The sequence below is a fragment of the Hoplias malabaricus genome, chromosome 2, assembly GCF_029633855.1.
Source record: "Hoplias malabaricus isolate fHopMal1 chromosome 2, fHopMal1.hap1, whole genome shotgun sequence".
Lineage (NCBI taxonomy): Eukaryota > Metazoa > Chordata > Actinopteri > Characiformes > Erythrinidae > Hoplias > Hoplias malabaricus.
The window spans coordinates 34624109-34641054 of NC_089801.1; the positions used below are offsets into that span (position 1 = coordinate 34624109).

Here is a 16946-nt window from a genome sequence, read left to right on the forward strand (position 1 = left end):
ACTTAGTGTTGGCTCTGAACTTACTTTGGATAAAGCAATAGACATTGCAAGGTCTCACGAAATAGCACAGGCTCAGCTTAAAACTATAGCTGGAAGATCAGGTACTTTCGGAGAGCAGCCCGTGCACGCAGTCAGCCGGCAGGTATCAAGGCACACACCTCAGTGTGAGTGCAGCTTAAAGGAAAAGCGACCGTCGGGTGCATACGGCATAAATAAAGAGCAACAAAAACCCTGCCAATGTGGTTTTTGTGGAAACAAATCACATAGTGGACAAGAACAGTGCCCCGCAAAAGGGAAACAGTGCTCAAAGTGTGGGAAATACAATCATTTTGCAAGAGTCTGCCGCACCCGCCATAAAAAGGCAGTGCATTTAGTGGGAGAACAAAAACAAGATGAGACAGTAATTGAAGAGCTGTTTTTTGATGTAGTCTCTCAGAAAAGTCACACTTCTCAAGGGGAGCAGGCGTTTTTATATGTGGGCATTGGCACACAAAGAAAGGAGGTAAAGTTCAAGCTTGATACCAGTGCTCAAGTCAGTGTAATTCCCCTACAAGAATACTTCAGCTTGGAACAAAAAACAAGTTTGATGCCAACATCTCTCAGATTGTCTGGCTATGGTGAGAAACACTGGATGTTAAAGGTGTGTGTTGTCTGCCGTGTAAGTATAAAGACAAAGAAATGTTTTTGGACTTTTATGTAGTAGAGACACATGCCCCTCCAGTTTTAGGCTTGAAAGCATGCTTAGACATGGACCTTATCAAGCTAGTCCTATCTGTGTCCAACCAAGTCAGTAAACCATCCCTCATGGACGAATTTAAAGACGTTTTCACAGGAATAGGTCTTTTTCCTGGTGAATGCACAATTCATTTAAAGCCAGATGCGACTCCGGTAATATACCCACCAAGACGTATACCATTCTCCTTACGAAGCCATCTGAGAAAAGAGCTACATTCAATGGAGAAACAAGGTATCATTGCCAGGGTAACAGAACCATCAGATTGGGTAAATGCTCTGGTGGTAGTTGAAAAACCCCGTACAGGGAATCTTCGCATATGCCTTGACCCAAGAGATCTAAATAAAGCCATCAAGTGACCTCATTATCCCTTACCTACACTTGATGATATCCCATCAAGGCTATCTTGTGCTCAATTCTTCAGCATTTTAGATGCTCGATCAGGGTACTGGGCAATCAAGCTGACTGAAGAATCGTCCAAATTAACCACGTTCAATACAGTATTTGGGCGCTACAGGTTTCTTCGCTTGCCTTTCGGCATAATTTCAGCACAGAATGAGTTTCAGCGGAAAATCGATGAAACATTTATAGGACTTGATGGGGTCACCTCAATTGTAGATGACATTTTAGTTCATGGCAAGACAAAGGATGAGCATGACGAGAACCTCAAGGCAGTATTACAATGTCCTCGTGAGCGAGGAATCAGGCTGAATCCAGAAAAATGCATAATTGGAGCCAATGAAGTGAGTTACTTCGGACATCTCCTAACTGGTGTTGGTATAAAACCGGATCCTGCAAAAGTTGCTGCGGTCAAAGACATGGAGCCACCGAAAGACAAGACTGAGCTCCAGGCAGTTCTGGGGATGGTAAACTACCTGGCAAAATTCGGTCCCAGTTTATCATCCATTAATGCCCCTCTGCGGCAGCTGTTGAAGGATTCCGAAGAGTTTACCTGGGAAACGCAGCATGATGAGGCATTCCAGCAGATGAAAGATCTTGTAACGACGGAACCAGGTCCGGTTTTGGCCTATTTTGATCCACAAAAAGAACTTAGGCTCCAGGTGGATGCGTCACAAAGCGGCCTTGGTGCTGTTCTACTGCAAGAGAGCAGGCATATAGCATATGTATCCAAATTTCTCACAGTGAGTGAAAGCAACTACGCACTGATTGAAAAAGAGCTGTACGTCATCTTATTCGACTGCAAACATTTCCATGCATATGTATATGGTCAGCATACTGTAGTGGAAAGTGATCATAAGCCCCTTGAGTCAATCATGAAAAAACCCCTTGCTGCAGCACCCCCAAGGTTACAAAGGATGATTCTCCAGCTTCAGAGATACAGCCTCACAATCATACACAGACCGGGTAAGGAAATACCTGTTGCAGACACACTGTCCAGAAAGGCAATACCGTGTCATGATAAGAATCTTTGTGAAGGCATGGATGTACAAGTGCACATGTTGTATTACAACTTACTTGTCAGTAGCACACAGCTTGGCAGAATCAAGGCAGAAACAGAGAATGATGTTTTGAAAACAACCATAAAGGATGGGTGGTCAGCAGAGAGAAAGGGATGCCCGCAGAATGTGACTGCGTTCTGGAACCACTGGGATGAAATGTCTGAGGTAAAAGGAATCATTTTCAAAGGTGAGAAGATCGTCATTCCTCATTCTCTCAGAGCTGAGATGTTATTCGGAATTCATGCAGGACACATGGGAATAGAAAAATGCAAACAAAGAGCTTGTGATATCATGTTCTGGCCTGGAATGTGCAGGGAGATAGAAAACCTGATTGGGAAATGCCCAATCTGTCTTGAACATCGTCCCTCAAATGCTAAGGAGTCCATGATCAGCCACAAGGTACCTGATAGACCTTGGCAAGTAGTGGCCACAGATTTGTTCATGTGGAACAATGAAGACTACCTAATCGCTGTTGACTATTACAGCAGGTATTTTGAGCTAGAAAAGCTCAGCTCCACTACATCTCCAGCAATCGTCCTTAAGCTCAAAGCTATATTTGCAAGGCATGGCATTCCGGATACAGTCATATCCGACAATGGACCCCAGTACAGTTCCAAATAATTCCTAGGTTTTGCTAGGGCTTGGGAATTCACCCACATCACAACTAGCACACACTACCCACAAAGCAATGGTCTAGCAGATAAGTTTGTGCAAATTGCAAAATCACTGTTGGAAATAGCAAAAGTGGATCAAAGAGACCCATATCTAAGTCTTTTAGAATACCGCAATGCTCCTGTGGACAATTTCAAATCCCCAGCACAGTTGCTGATGAGTCGACGTCTGCACTCTATTCTTCCAAATACGGACAAGCAGCTTCAGCCAAAAGTTGTTACCCGCTGCAAAATACTGGAAAAGAGAGCTGAGAGACGTTACCACCAAAAGAGATACTACAACAGATCAGCAAAGCCATTGTCACCGTTACAGTCAGGTGAAATCATAAGAGTCCAAGAGCATGGCAGATGGAAACCAGCTGTTGTTCTAAGCCCAGCAGATACTTTTCCTTCTTACCACGTCCGTACAGCTGAAGGTTCGGTATATTGTCAGAATCGTCGTCACCTGGTAAAAATCACACTTGAATGAAAGCTCCACTTGTGATGTTGTTGAATCAGCTAATGATACCCAGGGTACTGACCTTACACCAAGTCACCCAGAGCAAGTATGTGAAACGGACACACCAATCTATCGTACTAGATCAGGACGTCAAGTCAAGCCCAGGGTTATTCTGGATCTATAATTTGTAAAAGGGTGTAGGTGGATCGCTGCCCTTACATTTGAAAACCACTGTAATGTTCTTGTTCTACGTTATCAGTGAATAATTGTCCGGTGCACATATGTATTAAGTCCCAAGGGTTTTGTTCGTTTTTTTTTTTTTTTTTTTTTTTTTTTAAAAAGGAAGTTGTAATATTTGGGTGTAATATCACAGACTAATTACTTAGTTGGCTTGGATACTGCCTAAATATTATATGGATGCTGTGATTGGATGCTAGCAAATAATATATTGTGATTGGTTTAGAACATAATTAATAAGGACCCCATGAGTAAAAAAAAAAGGATTAGCCATGTAGCACATTATATGCGGGGATTCGAGATCTGTAAAGAAATTGAGATTTAATAAAGAAGTTCGTAAGCCACACAAAGGTATCCAGAAGTTGTTATTTACAACAACCAATAAAGAACGAAACATGGAACAGCTAAAGAAATTAAACTATAGCAGGTTTAAAGTTTCAGTTAAAGCCTAAACCCTCACTTAATCTTAAGGTGTTTAATGTAACTTGATGACATGCTGTGATGGAGTGTGTTCTTTATTACAGTTAGTATGAAAAACAATCATTATTTCACTTTTACTGCTTAATCTTGAAACATTACAGTGCAACACAAAACACACATGAACATTACTACAATGCATTTTCTACAGATTTACAGATATTTTATAGTGAACAGAATATTTTGTCTTGTCATAATTCAGTCTGGGTGTTTCTCCTTATTAAGCACATGCCAAATCCATTTGCAGTTATAGATAAGACTTGTTGGAACTAATATACTCAGCCCGTATCTACTGGTGATTTATTTAGAATTATTTTTTGAATCACAGTTTTTGAGTTCACCAGTTTACCCTCTAACCCTCAAACAGGAGCTCTGTTGTTCCCTGTAGATCAGGACTGCTTTCCCAAGATTAAATATTAGCACAGCATTACTCTCATTAGAAGCTCTGCCCAATGTGAGCCTTACAACACGAAAACAACTAAATAACTGCACACTTACAATGTTTGACTTAGGCAATATTGATAGACTCTTATGTTGTTATTATGCAATTCAATAAAGCTCACCACAAAGCATCATTTATAACATGCATTAGCAATACTGATATATGAAGCAACATGATACTGATATATGAAGCTCCTGTATCCTGTGCTGCAAAACATCATCAGCACTTTCTTAGACTCTAAGTGTGGAGGGTTAAAATAAAACAGAAAAAAATGAATATACAAAAAGTTAGTAAAGGTTTTAGAATGATCAGTTATCCTGACTGTCCTTTATCCTGAATCTCAGTCTGTGTGATTTTTTTCCTAGATAAAATTTTAAATGAAATAATACTGTGGTAATCGGAACATTGAATAAAAACTTACAGACAAGTTAATTTAGTCAAGTACAAACAAGATTCGTTAGTTTCCCCTTAAACATACAAATACACCCAAAAAAATCACAGAGCTTAGAACTTTCCTTTTAATATTAAATCATCACAAAAATAAGCCTCAGAAGTCATTTCCGCTTATCTTAACTTAATGTAAATGTCTGCTCCCTTTTTAAACTCTGTGTGATTGTGAAGGTTATTCAGGATTTCAGACTTCAGAATTTTTCTTCAGAGTCGTGCAGCTGCATCCCAGGTCATCATATTTTCTTTGACTTCTTTCCCCTTTAAACAGAATAATAGAGGTATCTCAAACAAAAATTACTTTGTAGATTTATTCTGGTTGATCTCTCTGTTTGTACTTGTGCTAATACAACAGATGAATGTTAAGAATCATAAAATTTGCAGTAATCTGACAAACAGTATAAATACCTTCAGCCACTGCACAACTGTTCCTAAAGCCTCAATATTTCCTGGAAAATCCAGTAGATCTGTGCCTTTAAGGAACCTAAAATCCACTGTGAGAGTATTCTCTCTAATCACAAAGCTGCTGGTGTCTTCTATGTTCTCATGGTGAAGAAAGTCATGAAACACCACCAGAGCTGCAGGTTTGTTGTCTGTGGAGAGAAGGGTTTTGTTTAATGTCGGTTTGTAGGATGAGTAATACACACTAACCCCTTTAGCTTTAGAACATTCAGGTCAAATTAATTAAAACAGTATTTACCAGGAATATTTTGCAGGACTCCATCAAGATCCAGTGGTAAACCGTCAGTGCATAACACCAGAATGACATCACACTCTCCAACTGAACACACCTCCTGAAATTCTGGGACTTCATTATTCAGTTCTCTCAGAAATTGTCGCTGAGGATCCAGTGCTGTTCCTCTTTCAATGCAGTGACATCTTAGCTTCCTAATGAATGTTTGTTGAGGGCCTAGAAATAATGTGTTCAGGTATACTCCAATAGATAATAAACTTAGCACCTTCTACAGTATCCACTTACATAAAACATTTTGTGAATTTTATCAATTTTACAGACATTAGAAATGGGAAAGAGAAACACCATGCTATGTCTCTTCCAGCTTTTCAGCAACGCTTGTTTTAAAAAAACATCTTCTGACCATATTTTGAATTTGTTGTTCCAGTTATGTTCCAGTTAAGTTAATGGCATGCGCCTAAAGTCATATTTTCAGTACAATGCTTACAATTCTTCTTCACTGAAAATGGGAGTAAACTACCAGACCTTAAACATCTGTAGTGTTATAATACATTATGCATTAATCTTTACTCTCGCTCTCTCTCTGGGTTTTCAGAAATTAAAATCTTCTTGCACTCACTAGATGGGTCAATTTTCTGTATCTTCAAGCCTTTCTCAGGTACTATATCCTATAACACAGAGAGGGAAAATCTTGGTACCACTTTAAACAAAGAGTACATTTATAAAGGTTTATAAAAGGTTTAAAATCTGTTATTACATGGTTATTAATTAGCTTGTAAACCTCCCTTTGTCACATAGTGAAAGTGTAAGAACTTATTGAAAATATAAAGGTAAAGTATAAGCTCAGACCTGGGAAAATGAATTTAGTCATTTCATAAGTTCAGGTACACCATATTATCATCAATGTATAAAAAGGCATTCTATCAGTAGTTAACTGATTAAATTTGGTTGTTGAAATGGTTAAACTTATTACCAAATATGTGTTAATGTCGGCACCTGTTCAGTGTAAATGGATATGGGTTCACTATTTGGCAAACAAACGATCACTGTTGCTCTTTCTATCTATGTGTAATAAATGATTTTAATGACTTTTAATGTGTAACCGAATTTATAAACCATTAATAAAAAAGTTGTAAATCATTTATAGACCTTCATAAGACGTAGCCTTGGCAGGCCCTGATAAGATGTGGCAGGGCCTTAGTTAGGAAAGGCCTGGGTCAGTTCACTTGTTTGTCAGCCCCCAACAACATCTTTCATCATGCTAGCAAATAATGTACAAAATATAATGCATGCAGAACTCTTATAATGAGACAAGAACCCAAAGATGCTGAGTCTCTACACTCTCATGCTTTTATTTTCATCTTGAACAAGTAGTGAGCATGAAAATTCACTTTTGATGATCACATAGTTCAATAGATAGAACAAAAAAATTAACAACCAAAAGATTGTAAGCATTTAAAATTTATATAAAATTATACTAAACAAATGTTGTGATTAATGACTTCTACACTAGGGAGATGAGAAAGCTTTCCTGAAACTTACCTCTCTGTGATTAGCTGAGCTTGATCCTTTGTTTCTCTAATATAAAATAAAATGTAATAGCCCAATTAATATGGACAATGACAGTAGTGTCTTATAGACTATCTGCTACAGAAACACAATTCCCATTGTTCTATTCACCTCAGCACTGTTTCTGATCCGGTCATAGTTGTCCCTGGCATCATCCTGGAGTCCTTTATTTATCTGATATTTAGCTGGATTTAGCTTCAAGAAGGAAAAATATACAGTTTTAATTAAAATGAAAATCACATACAACATTCAAAACAACATACAGCTTGCAAAAAAATGGCAGGTAACAATTAATTGATTTCACTGATGAAGCAAAGCTACCTGCTTCTCAATCCAAGCTGAAACTCTTTTGAAAGCCTCTTGATTCTTATCACACTGCAGCACTCCTCTATCCTCACAGAACAGACAGTCCACTGTGAGTGTGTTCTCTCTTTTTACTAATCTTTTGCTGTCCGAAACACACATGTTGGGGTTAAATGTGCAATGGAGTACTACCAGAACTGCAGGTTTAGAATCTGTAAAACATGCAAGAACATTACGTTTGATGAAATCGATATTCTTTCCATTAGAATGTCTGATTCTGTATCAAGCAATCCAATGAGAAAAAAATGCTTTCTTGGAAATTTAAAAATAAGCAACTGAATACATTCTCTGAAAAATGCCAGAGAAATAAACCATTGCAACAAAGAACATATACATGGTTATACTTTTTGATATCATTTTTATTAGCATTGCTTGCTTGTCTAATCTTAACAATGTTTCATTGTGATCATGGTTTCAAATGGAAAAATAGAGACTAACAACCAGAAGAAATGCTTTTGTGACTGATTCAGGGGCATAGAGAGATGTGTATGTGCATTACCAGTTTTATAATGAAGTTGTCGCAGCGCTGCTTTAATGTCAGTTTCAGCCACTGAGACAATGGGACAGAAAACCAGAATGATATCACACTCTGCCTCAGTGAACACTTCCTGTAGCTCTGCTCTTTTTTTGCAGAGAGTTCTCACAAAATCTTTATGAGAGTCCAGCGTTTTTCCCGTAACACAAGTGAAAAACTTCAGATTTCCAACATGAGATTTGACCTGTGGTAGAGCTGGAGTGTGAAAGAGTCTAATAAATTAGAATATACATAAAAAATATAACCAAAATCTAGGACTGAATTTAGGTTTTAGAAGCTCTAAGTTGTGTTTAAGTACATGAATATAAAAAAGTACACTTTTCACTGCAGAAAAGAACATGTGCTTTATTGATTTTAGTGCATGAGTATCACTTACCTTGATTTATGTCCTGTGAAAAATGAAGGAAGAATAAATTCTCCAATAAATATACTATTAAATATTACAAAACACTCAGAATGTATCATGATAGAAAAGCTACGCTAGACAAAATATTTAAAGCTTACATTCTGACTCAGATTTCTGTGCTAGGGACTGCACAGAATTCATGGCAGATACTTACAGAACTAATTCCTGGCATCCTATTCTTTAACTGTAAAGGAGAATAAAATATCATCTATAAAATTACTGCAGTGTGCACTAAACTTTATAAGTTTATTTACAGATTAAATTCCTAGTTATAGTCAACTGAGTCATTCTTCCTTAAAACTTATCAGCTCTTTTGTACTGAATAATGTTGTTAACAATATGTGAGAGAAAAGGGCTTTTTGTGTGTACATAGAAAAATCTTAGATCTTTGAGGTCAGCTCATGAAAAAATGGGAGCAAAAACAAAAGTGTGAAATGTATATTTTTGTTCAGTATATTTTACACTTCTTGTAAAGGTTCAAAGAGGACATTGTGCACAAGAACAACACTGAATATGCACAGTTGTTTCCAAAGTTTTAAAGAATTTACCCAAGCAGTTGTCGAATGTATACTGTTTGCAAATTTGTTCTTTAACTGATCGGCTGAACTGGTTTTTGTAGCCACCTGCTTGGGTGAAGAAAGGAGAAAAATAAATCATCTTCATACAGACATCACTGTGAGACAAATCATATACAACATATGAGCACAACAAGAAGCTCAAACTATATATCAGACAACAAAGTGATTTCACTAATGAAATAAAATACCTTCTTTTCAATCCACTTTGAGACTGTGCTGAGTGTCTCCGTATTCTTGGTGCACTGCAGCAGTCCCTTATCCTCATGGAACAGACAGTCCACTGTGAGTGTATTTTCTCTGGACACAGATTTGCTGCTGTCTGCTACAATTCTGTTCGGGTCAATTGTGTGATGAAGCACCACCATAACAGCAGGCTTAGTGACTGAAAAAAAAATACATTATTAAATGTATATATAACATATTTAATAATCCTTCTAATAAAATATATAATTTGTCAGAACAATCGTTAATGTAACTTTACCACCAAAAGTATCATCAAATTTCTTCAGTGCTGCTTCCATGTCAGTTCCAGCTCGAGAAACAATGGGACTGAAAAACAGAATGACATCACACTCCTCCACTCGAAACACCTCCTGTACATTTGTTCTTTGTTTGAGAGTTCTTATAAAATTATCATGGGATCCCAATGTTTTCCCAGAAACATAACTGAAAATTTTAACCGGTTTGGTTTCTCTCAGCATTGGACCTGGAGACAGAAAATTATTTATCAGAACAACACCACAATAAACAAAAAATTCGACTGGATACTATTTCTCACATATTATCTTTAGCTTTGATTATAACTTACGCTTTCCTTGATTTGGACCATCTTCACTCTCCTGTAAAATACACAGCAAAGGTTAGCTGTATCACAAAGGTCTGGAGATATGGAAAGCTTGATTTTGAGAATTTCAGTAAGCATGAATCATCTGAAGTAAATTATTAGCACAATCAAAATATGAAATCACTGATCATCTAATACACTTTGTATATATTTAAATTAATAGACCTATGGACTGCAACTCACCTTAGGAATTAGACCATTTTCAACTTGGCATTTTATACACATTGCTCCATAATTTCTAATGCACTGTAGGATACCTCTTTCTTTGTTATACAGACAGTCCACTATATTTTCTGCAGTCACTGATCTATTTCTGTCTGGAATTTTCATTTTTTGGTCAGAAATGTTATGGAAAACGATCCAAACCACAGGCCTGAGGTCTAAGAAAAAAAAGATATCATAATGATTTTAGCTGTTGTCCACATCATTACATCAATTAATTTCAAATGCGTCAGAAATGTTTACATTATATCATATACTTTCCTTGACTGTTATTTTCTATATTGTTCCATTAGTTAACTAATATATAAATTACAAATATATTCCTATATAAATGTGTTTCTACATAAAATAGTAGATAATAACTTGAATTATTATTTTAAGGTTTTTACAAAAATTTACATATAAAAATGTTCTGATGCCATATTCCAGCACACTGGGTTGTACTTAGGAAAAATACATTCTCAGATAATACATTTCATCAGAAACATAAAATTACAAGCTAAAAATGAAAATCCTATATAATAAATTATAGGAGTGTTAATCATATATAGTGTAAATCAATATAGTGTAAATATCCATCCATCCATCCATTATCTGTAACCGCTTATCCAATTTTAGGGTCGCGGGGGGTCCAGAGCCTACCTGGAATCATCGGGCGCAAGGCGGGAATACACCCTGGAGGGGACGCCAGTCCTTCACAGGGCAACACTGACACACACACATTCACACCTACGGACACTTTCGAGTCACCAATCCACCTGCAACGTGTGTTTTTGGACTGTGGGAGGAAACCGGAGAACCCGGAGGAAACCCACACGGACACGGGGAGAACACACCAACTCCTCACAGACAGTCACCCGGAGCGGGAATCGAACCCACAACCTCCAGGTTCCTGGAGCTGTGTGACTGCGACACTACCTGCTGCGCCACCGTGCCGCCCCTAGTGTAAATATATATAGTGTAAATCAAGCTATTATTATTTTATGTATTATAAGCTATATATATATATAGTGGGTAAACATTGCTAGATGTAGCTGGTTGCTGATAACCTAGTTGCTTAGTGTTGAGGTGTAGGAATCAACAGAATTTTGTGGCTGCAGGTAGGAAGAGAATGTGGTGGGCCCTATGTGAAGCACTAATGAATTGTCATCGGATATTTTACATATATTTTTTACTACTTTTACTTTATTATAATATCTCTCAGTGTAATTTTGATTATTCTTAAATTAGAGTCTCTTAATTTTCTGAGCAAAATTTTAGGAAGATCTTTAGTTTCGGACACAGAATTTACACGGGGATGTTCACGGCTCAAAAATGGAGACAAAATAGGAGCTTTGTCTGCCTTTATGTGTGTGTGTGTGTGTGTGTGTGTGTGAGAGAGAGAGAAAGAAAGAGAGAGAGAGAGAGAGAGAGAGAGAGAGAGAGAGACAAAGAGTGAGATTATGCTATGTGACATTGTGTTTAGATTTCTACATAAAACCGATAATATGTCACTAGGCTCTGTAAAAAGAGTGAAATATGCTAAAACATTGTGTTAACAAGCATTAAATGCTGAAAATTCAAATACAGCCATGTAATGTTTGATTGTGCATCAATTAAAATATTTTTTTCAAGGGTAAATAAATTTATACTAGACTGAAATACAACTTTAAGAAATGAGGTTTTGTTTTCCTTGGTTTTGTCCCAAACATACACAAATGATGGGTGTCATGAAGGGAATTCATTGCCTGCTTTGCTGCTAAAGACAGCAAACAGACACAACATGACCAGGAATAAAAATGTGGTATAAACATATGACAAACATGCATCTGTATGATTATGAAGACCTTAATAGTGATTTCTGCTTTGCAGTGACTCATTAACTTTTCACACTACTGGCCATATGGTAACGTGATAATACAACTTCTTGAACTGGATGAAAAGGAATGAGTGGTAGGCCAATATCCTCTTACTGCAGTTTTCTTATATAGACTCTTTATCCCAATCATAAAAACCATCAGAAATAAACAGATGATTGCTGAATTACCTGGAATACAAAGTAGACCTTTCAGTGTTGTTTTAATGTCAGTTTGCGCTTGAGAAACAAAAGTAGAGAAAACCAGGATGACATCACACTCCTCCGCTGTAGACACCTCCTGTAGCTGTGATCTTTGTTTATAAAGGGCTGTCTTTATGTCCTCATTTAATCTTTGTATATTTCCAAGTGAAACAGTGAAGTATTTATTAAGATATTTCTTTGCATTTATGCAGTAGTCCTGATCTGTAATCAAATTAGTCCATAAACAAAAGGAAAAACAATATAATGATGCATAATCATAATAATTAAAATAATAATGACTGTGAACCACAAATTTATAACATCAGGCTAGCCATGGGGTATATTCACATTTTGTTGCAGCTTTAACTTAAACACTGACATTTGAAATTTGAAACAGACTATCAGTAAAATATTTCTTCCATTAACCTATATTCTAGTTAAGCAATATTATCTACCACACAGTCACTACACTGTCATTCATAACAGCACTGTGTTGTCTAAGGCTTTGTTCATACCACAAGGCAAATCTAATTTTTCTGATTTAAGCAAAACTGAATTTTCTGCAGTCTGAATGGCAATAAAACCACATTAAAATTTCAATCAGATTTTAATGTTGTTTGAAATTGGACATTTGAACATACAGTTTGACAGAATGACCGATCAGTTTCGTTCATTCATTGAAACCTGCATCTTAAAAGTTTTTTCCCAGTGTGCAGGACAATAGGAAATTACGAAGAAGCTTAAATGTTTACATCCAAAAGTTAGCAAGTCAAATGGATTTAACAAAACCCACCGAGACCACACATTTTCCCCATTTTCACTTCTCATTCGTCCAGATACCTCGCCTAACTGTGCTGCTCAAAATGACTGCAGCAATATGTCACCTACTTCCATTTTTGTTGTCGTCTGTTCAGATTAGTGAACAGAAGTTAACTTTGAATAAAACTTTGCAGAATTAGCAAAACTAAAAAAAATACATCACTTACCATTACATTTATTTGTCTATAAGAAAAAAGATAAAAGAAAAATATATTCTCTCAAACACACAAATATAAGTTACAGAGATTTTAGTTACAGAGGATACAAACACTGACAATATTTATATTTGCCGTGCATTCATATATATTGAAGGAATAAATACAGGCTTACAGACATTACTGTGCAAGATTGTTGCTCTTATAGTAGAATTAAATATTTCTGTTAACACTTACCTTGCTAAATTGTGTCATTTCATTAGTCTGTGATCCTGAACGTATTTTTAAGTCTGCCTGTTTAGTTAACGGGAGAAAAACAAATATTCTGTGAAGAGGTAGACACTTTTTGCCAAAGCACACATGACATACAAAAGCAACAGTTACCTCTATAAACTAAATAAACTTGTCCAAAACATCCAGTGATTAAGTAAACTACCTTTGTCTTAATCCACTTTGAGACTGTGCTAAGTGTCTCCGTATTCTTGGTGCACTGCAGCAGTCCCTTATCCTCATGGAACAGACAGTCCACTGTGAGTGTATTTTCTCTGGACACAGATTTGCTGCTGTCTGCTACAATTCTGTTCGGGTCAATTGTGTGATGAAGCACCACCATAACAGCAGGCTTAGTGACTGAAAAAAAAAATACATTATTAAATGTATATATAACATATTTAATAATCCTTCTAATAAAATATATAATTTGTCAGAACAATCGTTAATGTAACTTTACCACCAAAAGTATCATCAAATTTCTTCAGTGCTGCTTCCATGTCAGTTCCAGCTCGAGAAACAATGGGACTGAAAAACAGAATGACATCACACTCCTCCACTCGAAACACCTCCTGTACATTTGTTCTTTGTTTGAGAGTTCTTATAAAATTATCATGGGATCCCAATGTTTTCCCAGAAACATAACTGAAAATTTTAACCGGTTTGGTTTCTCTCAGCATTGGACCTGGAGACAGAAAATTATTTATCAGAACAACACCACAATAAATAAATAGATACTATTTCTCACATATTATCTTTAGCTTTGATTATAACTTACGCTTTCCTTGATTTGGACCATCTTCACTCTCCTGTAAAATACACAGCAAAGGTTAGCTGTATCACAAAGGTCTGGAGATATGGAAAGCTTGTTTAATGGATTTTATTGAATATGAATCCTCTGCGTTCAATTGTTCATGCAGGCAATCACTTGATATTTTTATATACAGTTTATTTACAAACAAATTAACAGAAATATAGACCTCACCTCAGGCATTAGCCAATTTGCAACTTTGAGCAACGCTTCAGTATTCTGATGACATTTCTGTAGCTTTTTATCATTAGAACACAGACAGTCCACCGTAAGCATATTATTATTGGATACAGATCTGCTGCTGCTTGGGTTAGATGTGGGATGTAGCACCACTAGAACAGCAAATAATAATATTAATTTAAAAATCACATTCAGTGATTAAAATCAGCATATTATCTATGTTCATAATTATAACTTACTGTCATATGATCCTCTTTCCCCACCCTGTAAATAATACAAACATAATCAAATAAGTCTCTTTCTCAAATTTCAGGCAATAACAGTCCTTATTAACCTAAAAAGAGTAATAGAAAGCTTACCACTGTAGATTTTTGTTGCCTTGATCTCTGTGTAGTAAAAATACATTGTTGTCACATCCATTAAAAAAAATAACACAAGAATATTTTGATGCTCTCCCTTTAAAAGTAAATGAGTAGAATCAGGACTCACCTCAGGAATTAACCAGTCTGCAACTCTGAGCAGTTCTTCATCATTTTGCTCGCACTTCTCTAATCCTGTATTGTCACTGAGCAGACAGTCCACTCTGAATATGTTCTCTCGGAATACATATCTTTTGCTGCCGTGAAAAGTTTTATTGTTTTCAGACAGCTGTTGGAGCTCAAACAGAACAACTGGCTTGAGGGCTGTGAAAGAAAAGATTTAAGAAATTGTTTTGTGGACTTTTTCTGCATCACTTCATAAATTAATGTGTACTTCATATATTTTAGATTTCTTCATGTAATATAATAACATCCTTATTATTCACAATTTAAATACTTCCTTCATTAAATATAGGATTAAGTAGCATGCAGTGGAAAGTTTAGAAATAAAGACTTGATACAAGAGTTACCTGGCAGGACATTTAGTGCTGCAATGGTGTCAGGAGAGAAAACAAAAATGACATCACACTTGTCCAACTCTGTCACCTCCTGTAGCTCTGGCCTTCGTTTATGAAGGACTGTTTTTATCTCACTGTAACAGTTCAGTGTCTCTCCAGTTTTAATAGTGAGGTATTTACAAAGTGGCCTCAGCGTCTCTGTAATTGGACAGGAGCTCTGACCTGTAATTAAACAAATGTAAAGAAAACAATATTAAAAAGGTGCAGCGCTCTTCCTATTGGTCAAATCTGCACCTAAATTATATTATATATATATATGTTAAAAACAGAATGAATTGTGTTTGCATTTAAATTGATTATGGAGGATTCATGGTACAGTAAAAAACATACACATCGACAACTGAGGTATATAAAGTGCACCCAATGTATAATGTGTGTGCAGGAGGTAACAGGGTGGTAAATATATTGACTTACATTTTATCTCAGGCTTTTTTACTTTTATCTGTGAAGAAAAATACAAAGCTATGTGATTTTGTTTTTAAAGGATATAACAACCAAATAGTAATTACTTTAGTGAAAACAGAATATAAAGACATGTTTAGAACTTCATGCAAAAGAAATCCTTAATACCTTATCAATCCATACTTTAATTCTGGCCAATGAAACATCATTCCTCCAACTCTGCAGTAGTTTCTTATCTTCAGAAATCAGAAACCCCACTGTGAATATATGGTTTCTGACAACAGTTCCACAACTGTCTGGTACCCAGCTGTAGTCTAGATCTGATGTCTGATATAACATAACTTGAAGAACAGGCTTGTCTGTAAAATAAATGCAGTTCATGTGAACTTGATCAAAGTCCTTGAGTCCTAATAAAATATCTCACTTTTTTAAAGGTCTCACAGTCCTGACAGGAGTAAATACCTGCATCAGAAGGAAGATTTTGCAAAGCGTTTTCAGTGTTCCTTTTACTTTGCGAAAGACACTGGCAAAAGGCCACTATGAAATGGCACTCCTCCACTGTGTTCACCTTCTTCAGGTTTAGATTTTCATGAAAAAAATTCAAAAAGTCAAAATAGACAGGTGGTCCAGGAACATAGTATCCTATAGCCTCATCGTCACCCCTATGAGCCTGATCATTACCTGTAAAACAAAATAAACAGGTAAGAAACACTGCTAAACATAAGTATTAATGAAGAATGAATTAATCTAGCATTATGAAAAGCAAAGAAATGTTTAACAATTTAACTATCACAGGTAAAATACAAAGCACGCGAACTGTAATGCCCTTTTTAATGACACACAAGAAAAGTTACGTTTTTTTTTTTTTTTATATTCATATTATATATTATATTACCAATATATTACTGACCTGATCCGTCAACCTCCATTTTTGCGGCAAAAATCTTAACAAACGCCGAATCGCAGTGAGACCATGGGCGTCTGCTTGGATTTCACTGCTTTCACTTTTCATTTCAAGTCACCGAATGCGCGTTCCAGTAGATCACGTGACTTGAGGCCGCCCTCATTTTATTTGTTCAAACCATTAATCATTAATTAAGATGGTCAGTAAAAATATTTTAATATGACTGCACAAGTTTATTATAAATGTAGATTCCACATGGATCAGTGAATGATGAGAGTGAGAAAAAGAAGAGTAGGATAAAGGAGAGAAAATA

General features: G+C 36.3%; 2 protein-coding genes across 6 annotated transcripts; both read right to left on the reverse strand.

Annotated features, from left to right (window-relative positions):
• Nucleotides 1–3882: 3882 nt before the first annotated feature.
• Nucleotides 3883–8210, reverse strand: LOC136682413 (uncharacterized). Its single transcript, XM_066658882.1, has 8 exons — nucleotides 8032–8210; nucleotides 7491–7684; nucleotides 7281–7364; nucleotides 7143–7178; nucleotides 6220–6268; nucleotides 5607–5816; nucleotides 5315–5499; nucleotides 3883–5167 (listed from the first exon to the last, which is right to left on the reverse strand). Exons 2-8 carry the CDS (start codon nucleotides 7632–7634, stop codon nucleotides 5114–5116), a joined length of 762 nt encoding a protein of 253 aa, XP_066514979.1. The 5' UTR covers nucleotides 7635–7684; nucleotides 8032–8210; the 3' UTR covers nucleotides 3883–5113.
• si:ch211-271e10.2 (uncharacterized protein LOC101886059 homolog) lies at nucleotides 8126–16719 on the reverse strand. Of its 5 annotated transcripts, none has more exons than XR_010798447.1 (22): nucleotides 16640–16719; nucleotides 16192–16410; nucleotides 15898–16088; nucleotides 15742–15769; nucleotides 15280–15489; nucleotides 14880–15073; nucleotides 14750–14776; nucleotides 14630–14654; nucleotides 14385–14542; nucleotides 14178–14208; nucleotides 13860–14084; nucleotides 13566–13759; nucleotides 13367–13423; nucleotides 13142–13157; nucleotides 12144–12377; nucleotides 10079–10275; nucleotides 9860–9890; nucleotides 9533–9757; nucleotides 9240–9433; nucleotides 9022–9096; nucleotides 8444–8657; nucleotides 8126–8262 (listed from the first exon to the last, which is right to left on the reverse strand). XR_010798447.1 is itself a non-coding variant. In XM_066658812.1 (21 exons), the coding sequence occupies exons 1-21, from the start codon at nucleotides 16656–16658 to the stop codon at nucleotides 8227–8229; spliced, it is 2589 nt and encodes an 862-aa protein (XP_066514909.1). In that variant the 5' UTR covers nucleotides 16659–16719; the 3' UTR covers nucleotides 8140–8226. The 5 variants fall into 5 exon arrangements, 1 of the variants encoding a protein (XP_066514909.1); XR_010798441.1 differs by having other exon boundaries at nucleotides 9022–9099; XR_010798435.1 differs by having other exon boundaries at nucleotides 8444–9096.
• Nucleotides 16720–16946: the final 227 nt, after the last annotated feature.

Bases quoted from the DNA above. Each gene is read 5' to 3' on its own strand.
- si:ch211-271e10.2 (XM_066658812.1), bottom strand. The intron at 14,655-14,749 runs GTAAGCTTTCTA...TATTATTTACAG, and splicing joins GGCAACAAAAATCTACAGTG to GGTGGGGAAAGAGGATCATA. The intron at 10,276-12,143 runs GTAATTCAGCAA...TTTTTTTCTTAG, and splicing joins AGGTCTACTTTGTATTCCAG to ACCTCAGGCCTGTGGTTTGG.
- LOC136682413 (XM_066658882.1), bottom strand. From the start codon at position 7,634: ATGTGTGTTTCGGACAGCAAAAGATTAGTAAAAAGAGAGAACACACTC. The intron at 5,500-5,606 runs GTAAATACTGTT...TTCTCTCCACAG, and splicing joins AGTCCTGCAAAATATTCCTG to ACAACAAACCTGCAGCTCTG. The intron at 5,168-5,314 runs GTATTTATACTG...TTCTGTTTAAAG, and splicing joins CAGTTGTGCAGTGGCTGAAG to GGGAAAGAAGTCAAAGAAAA.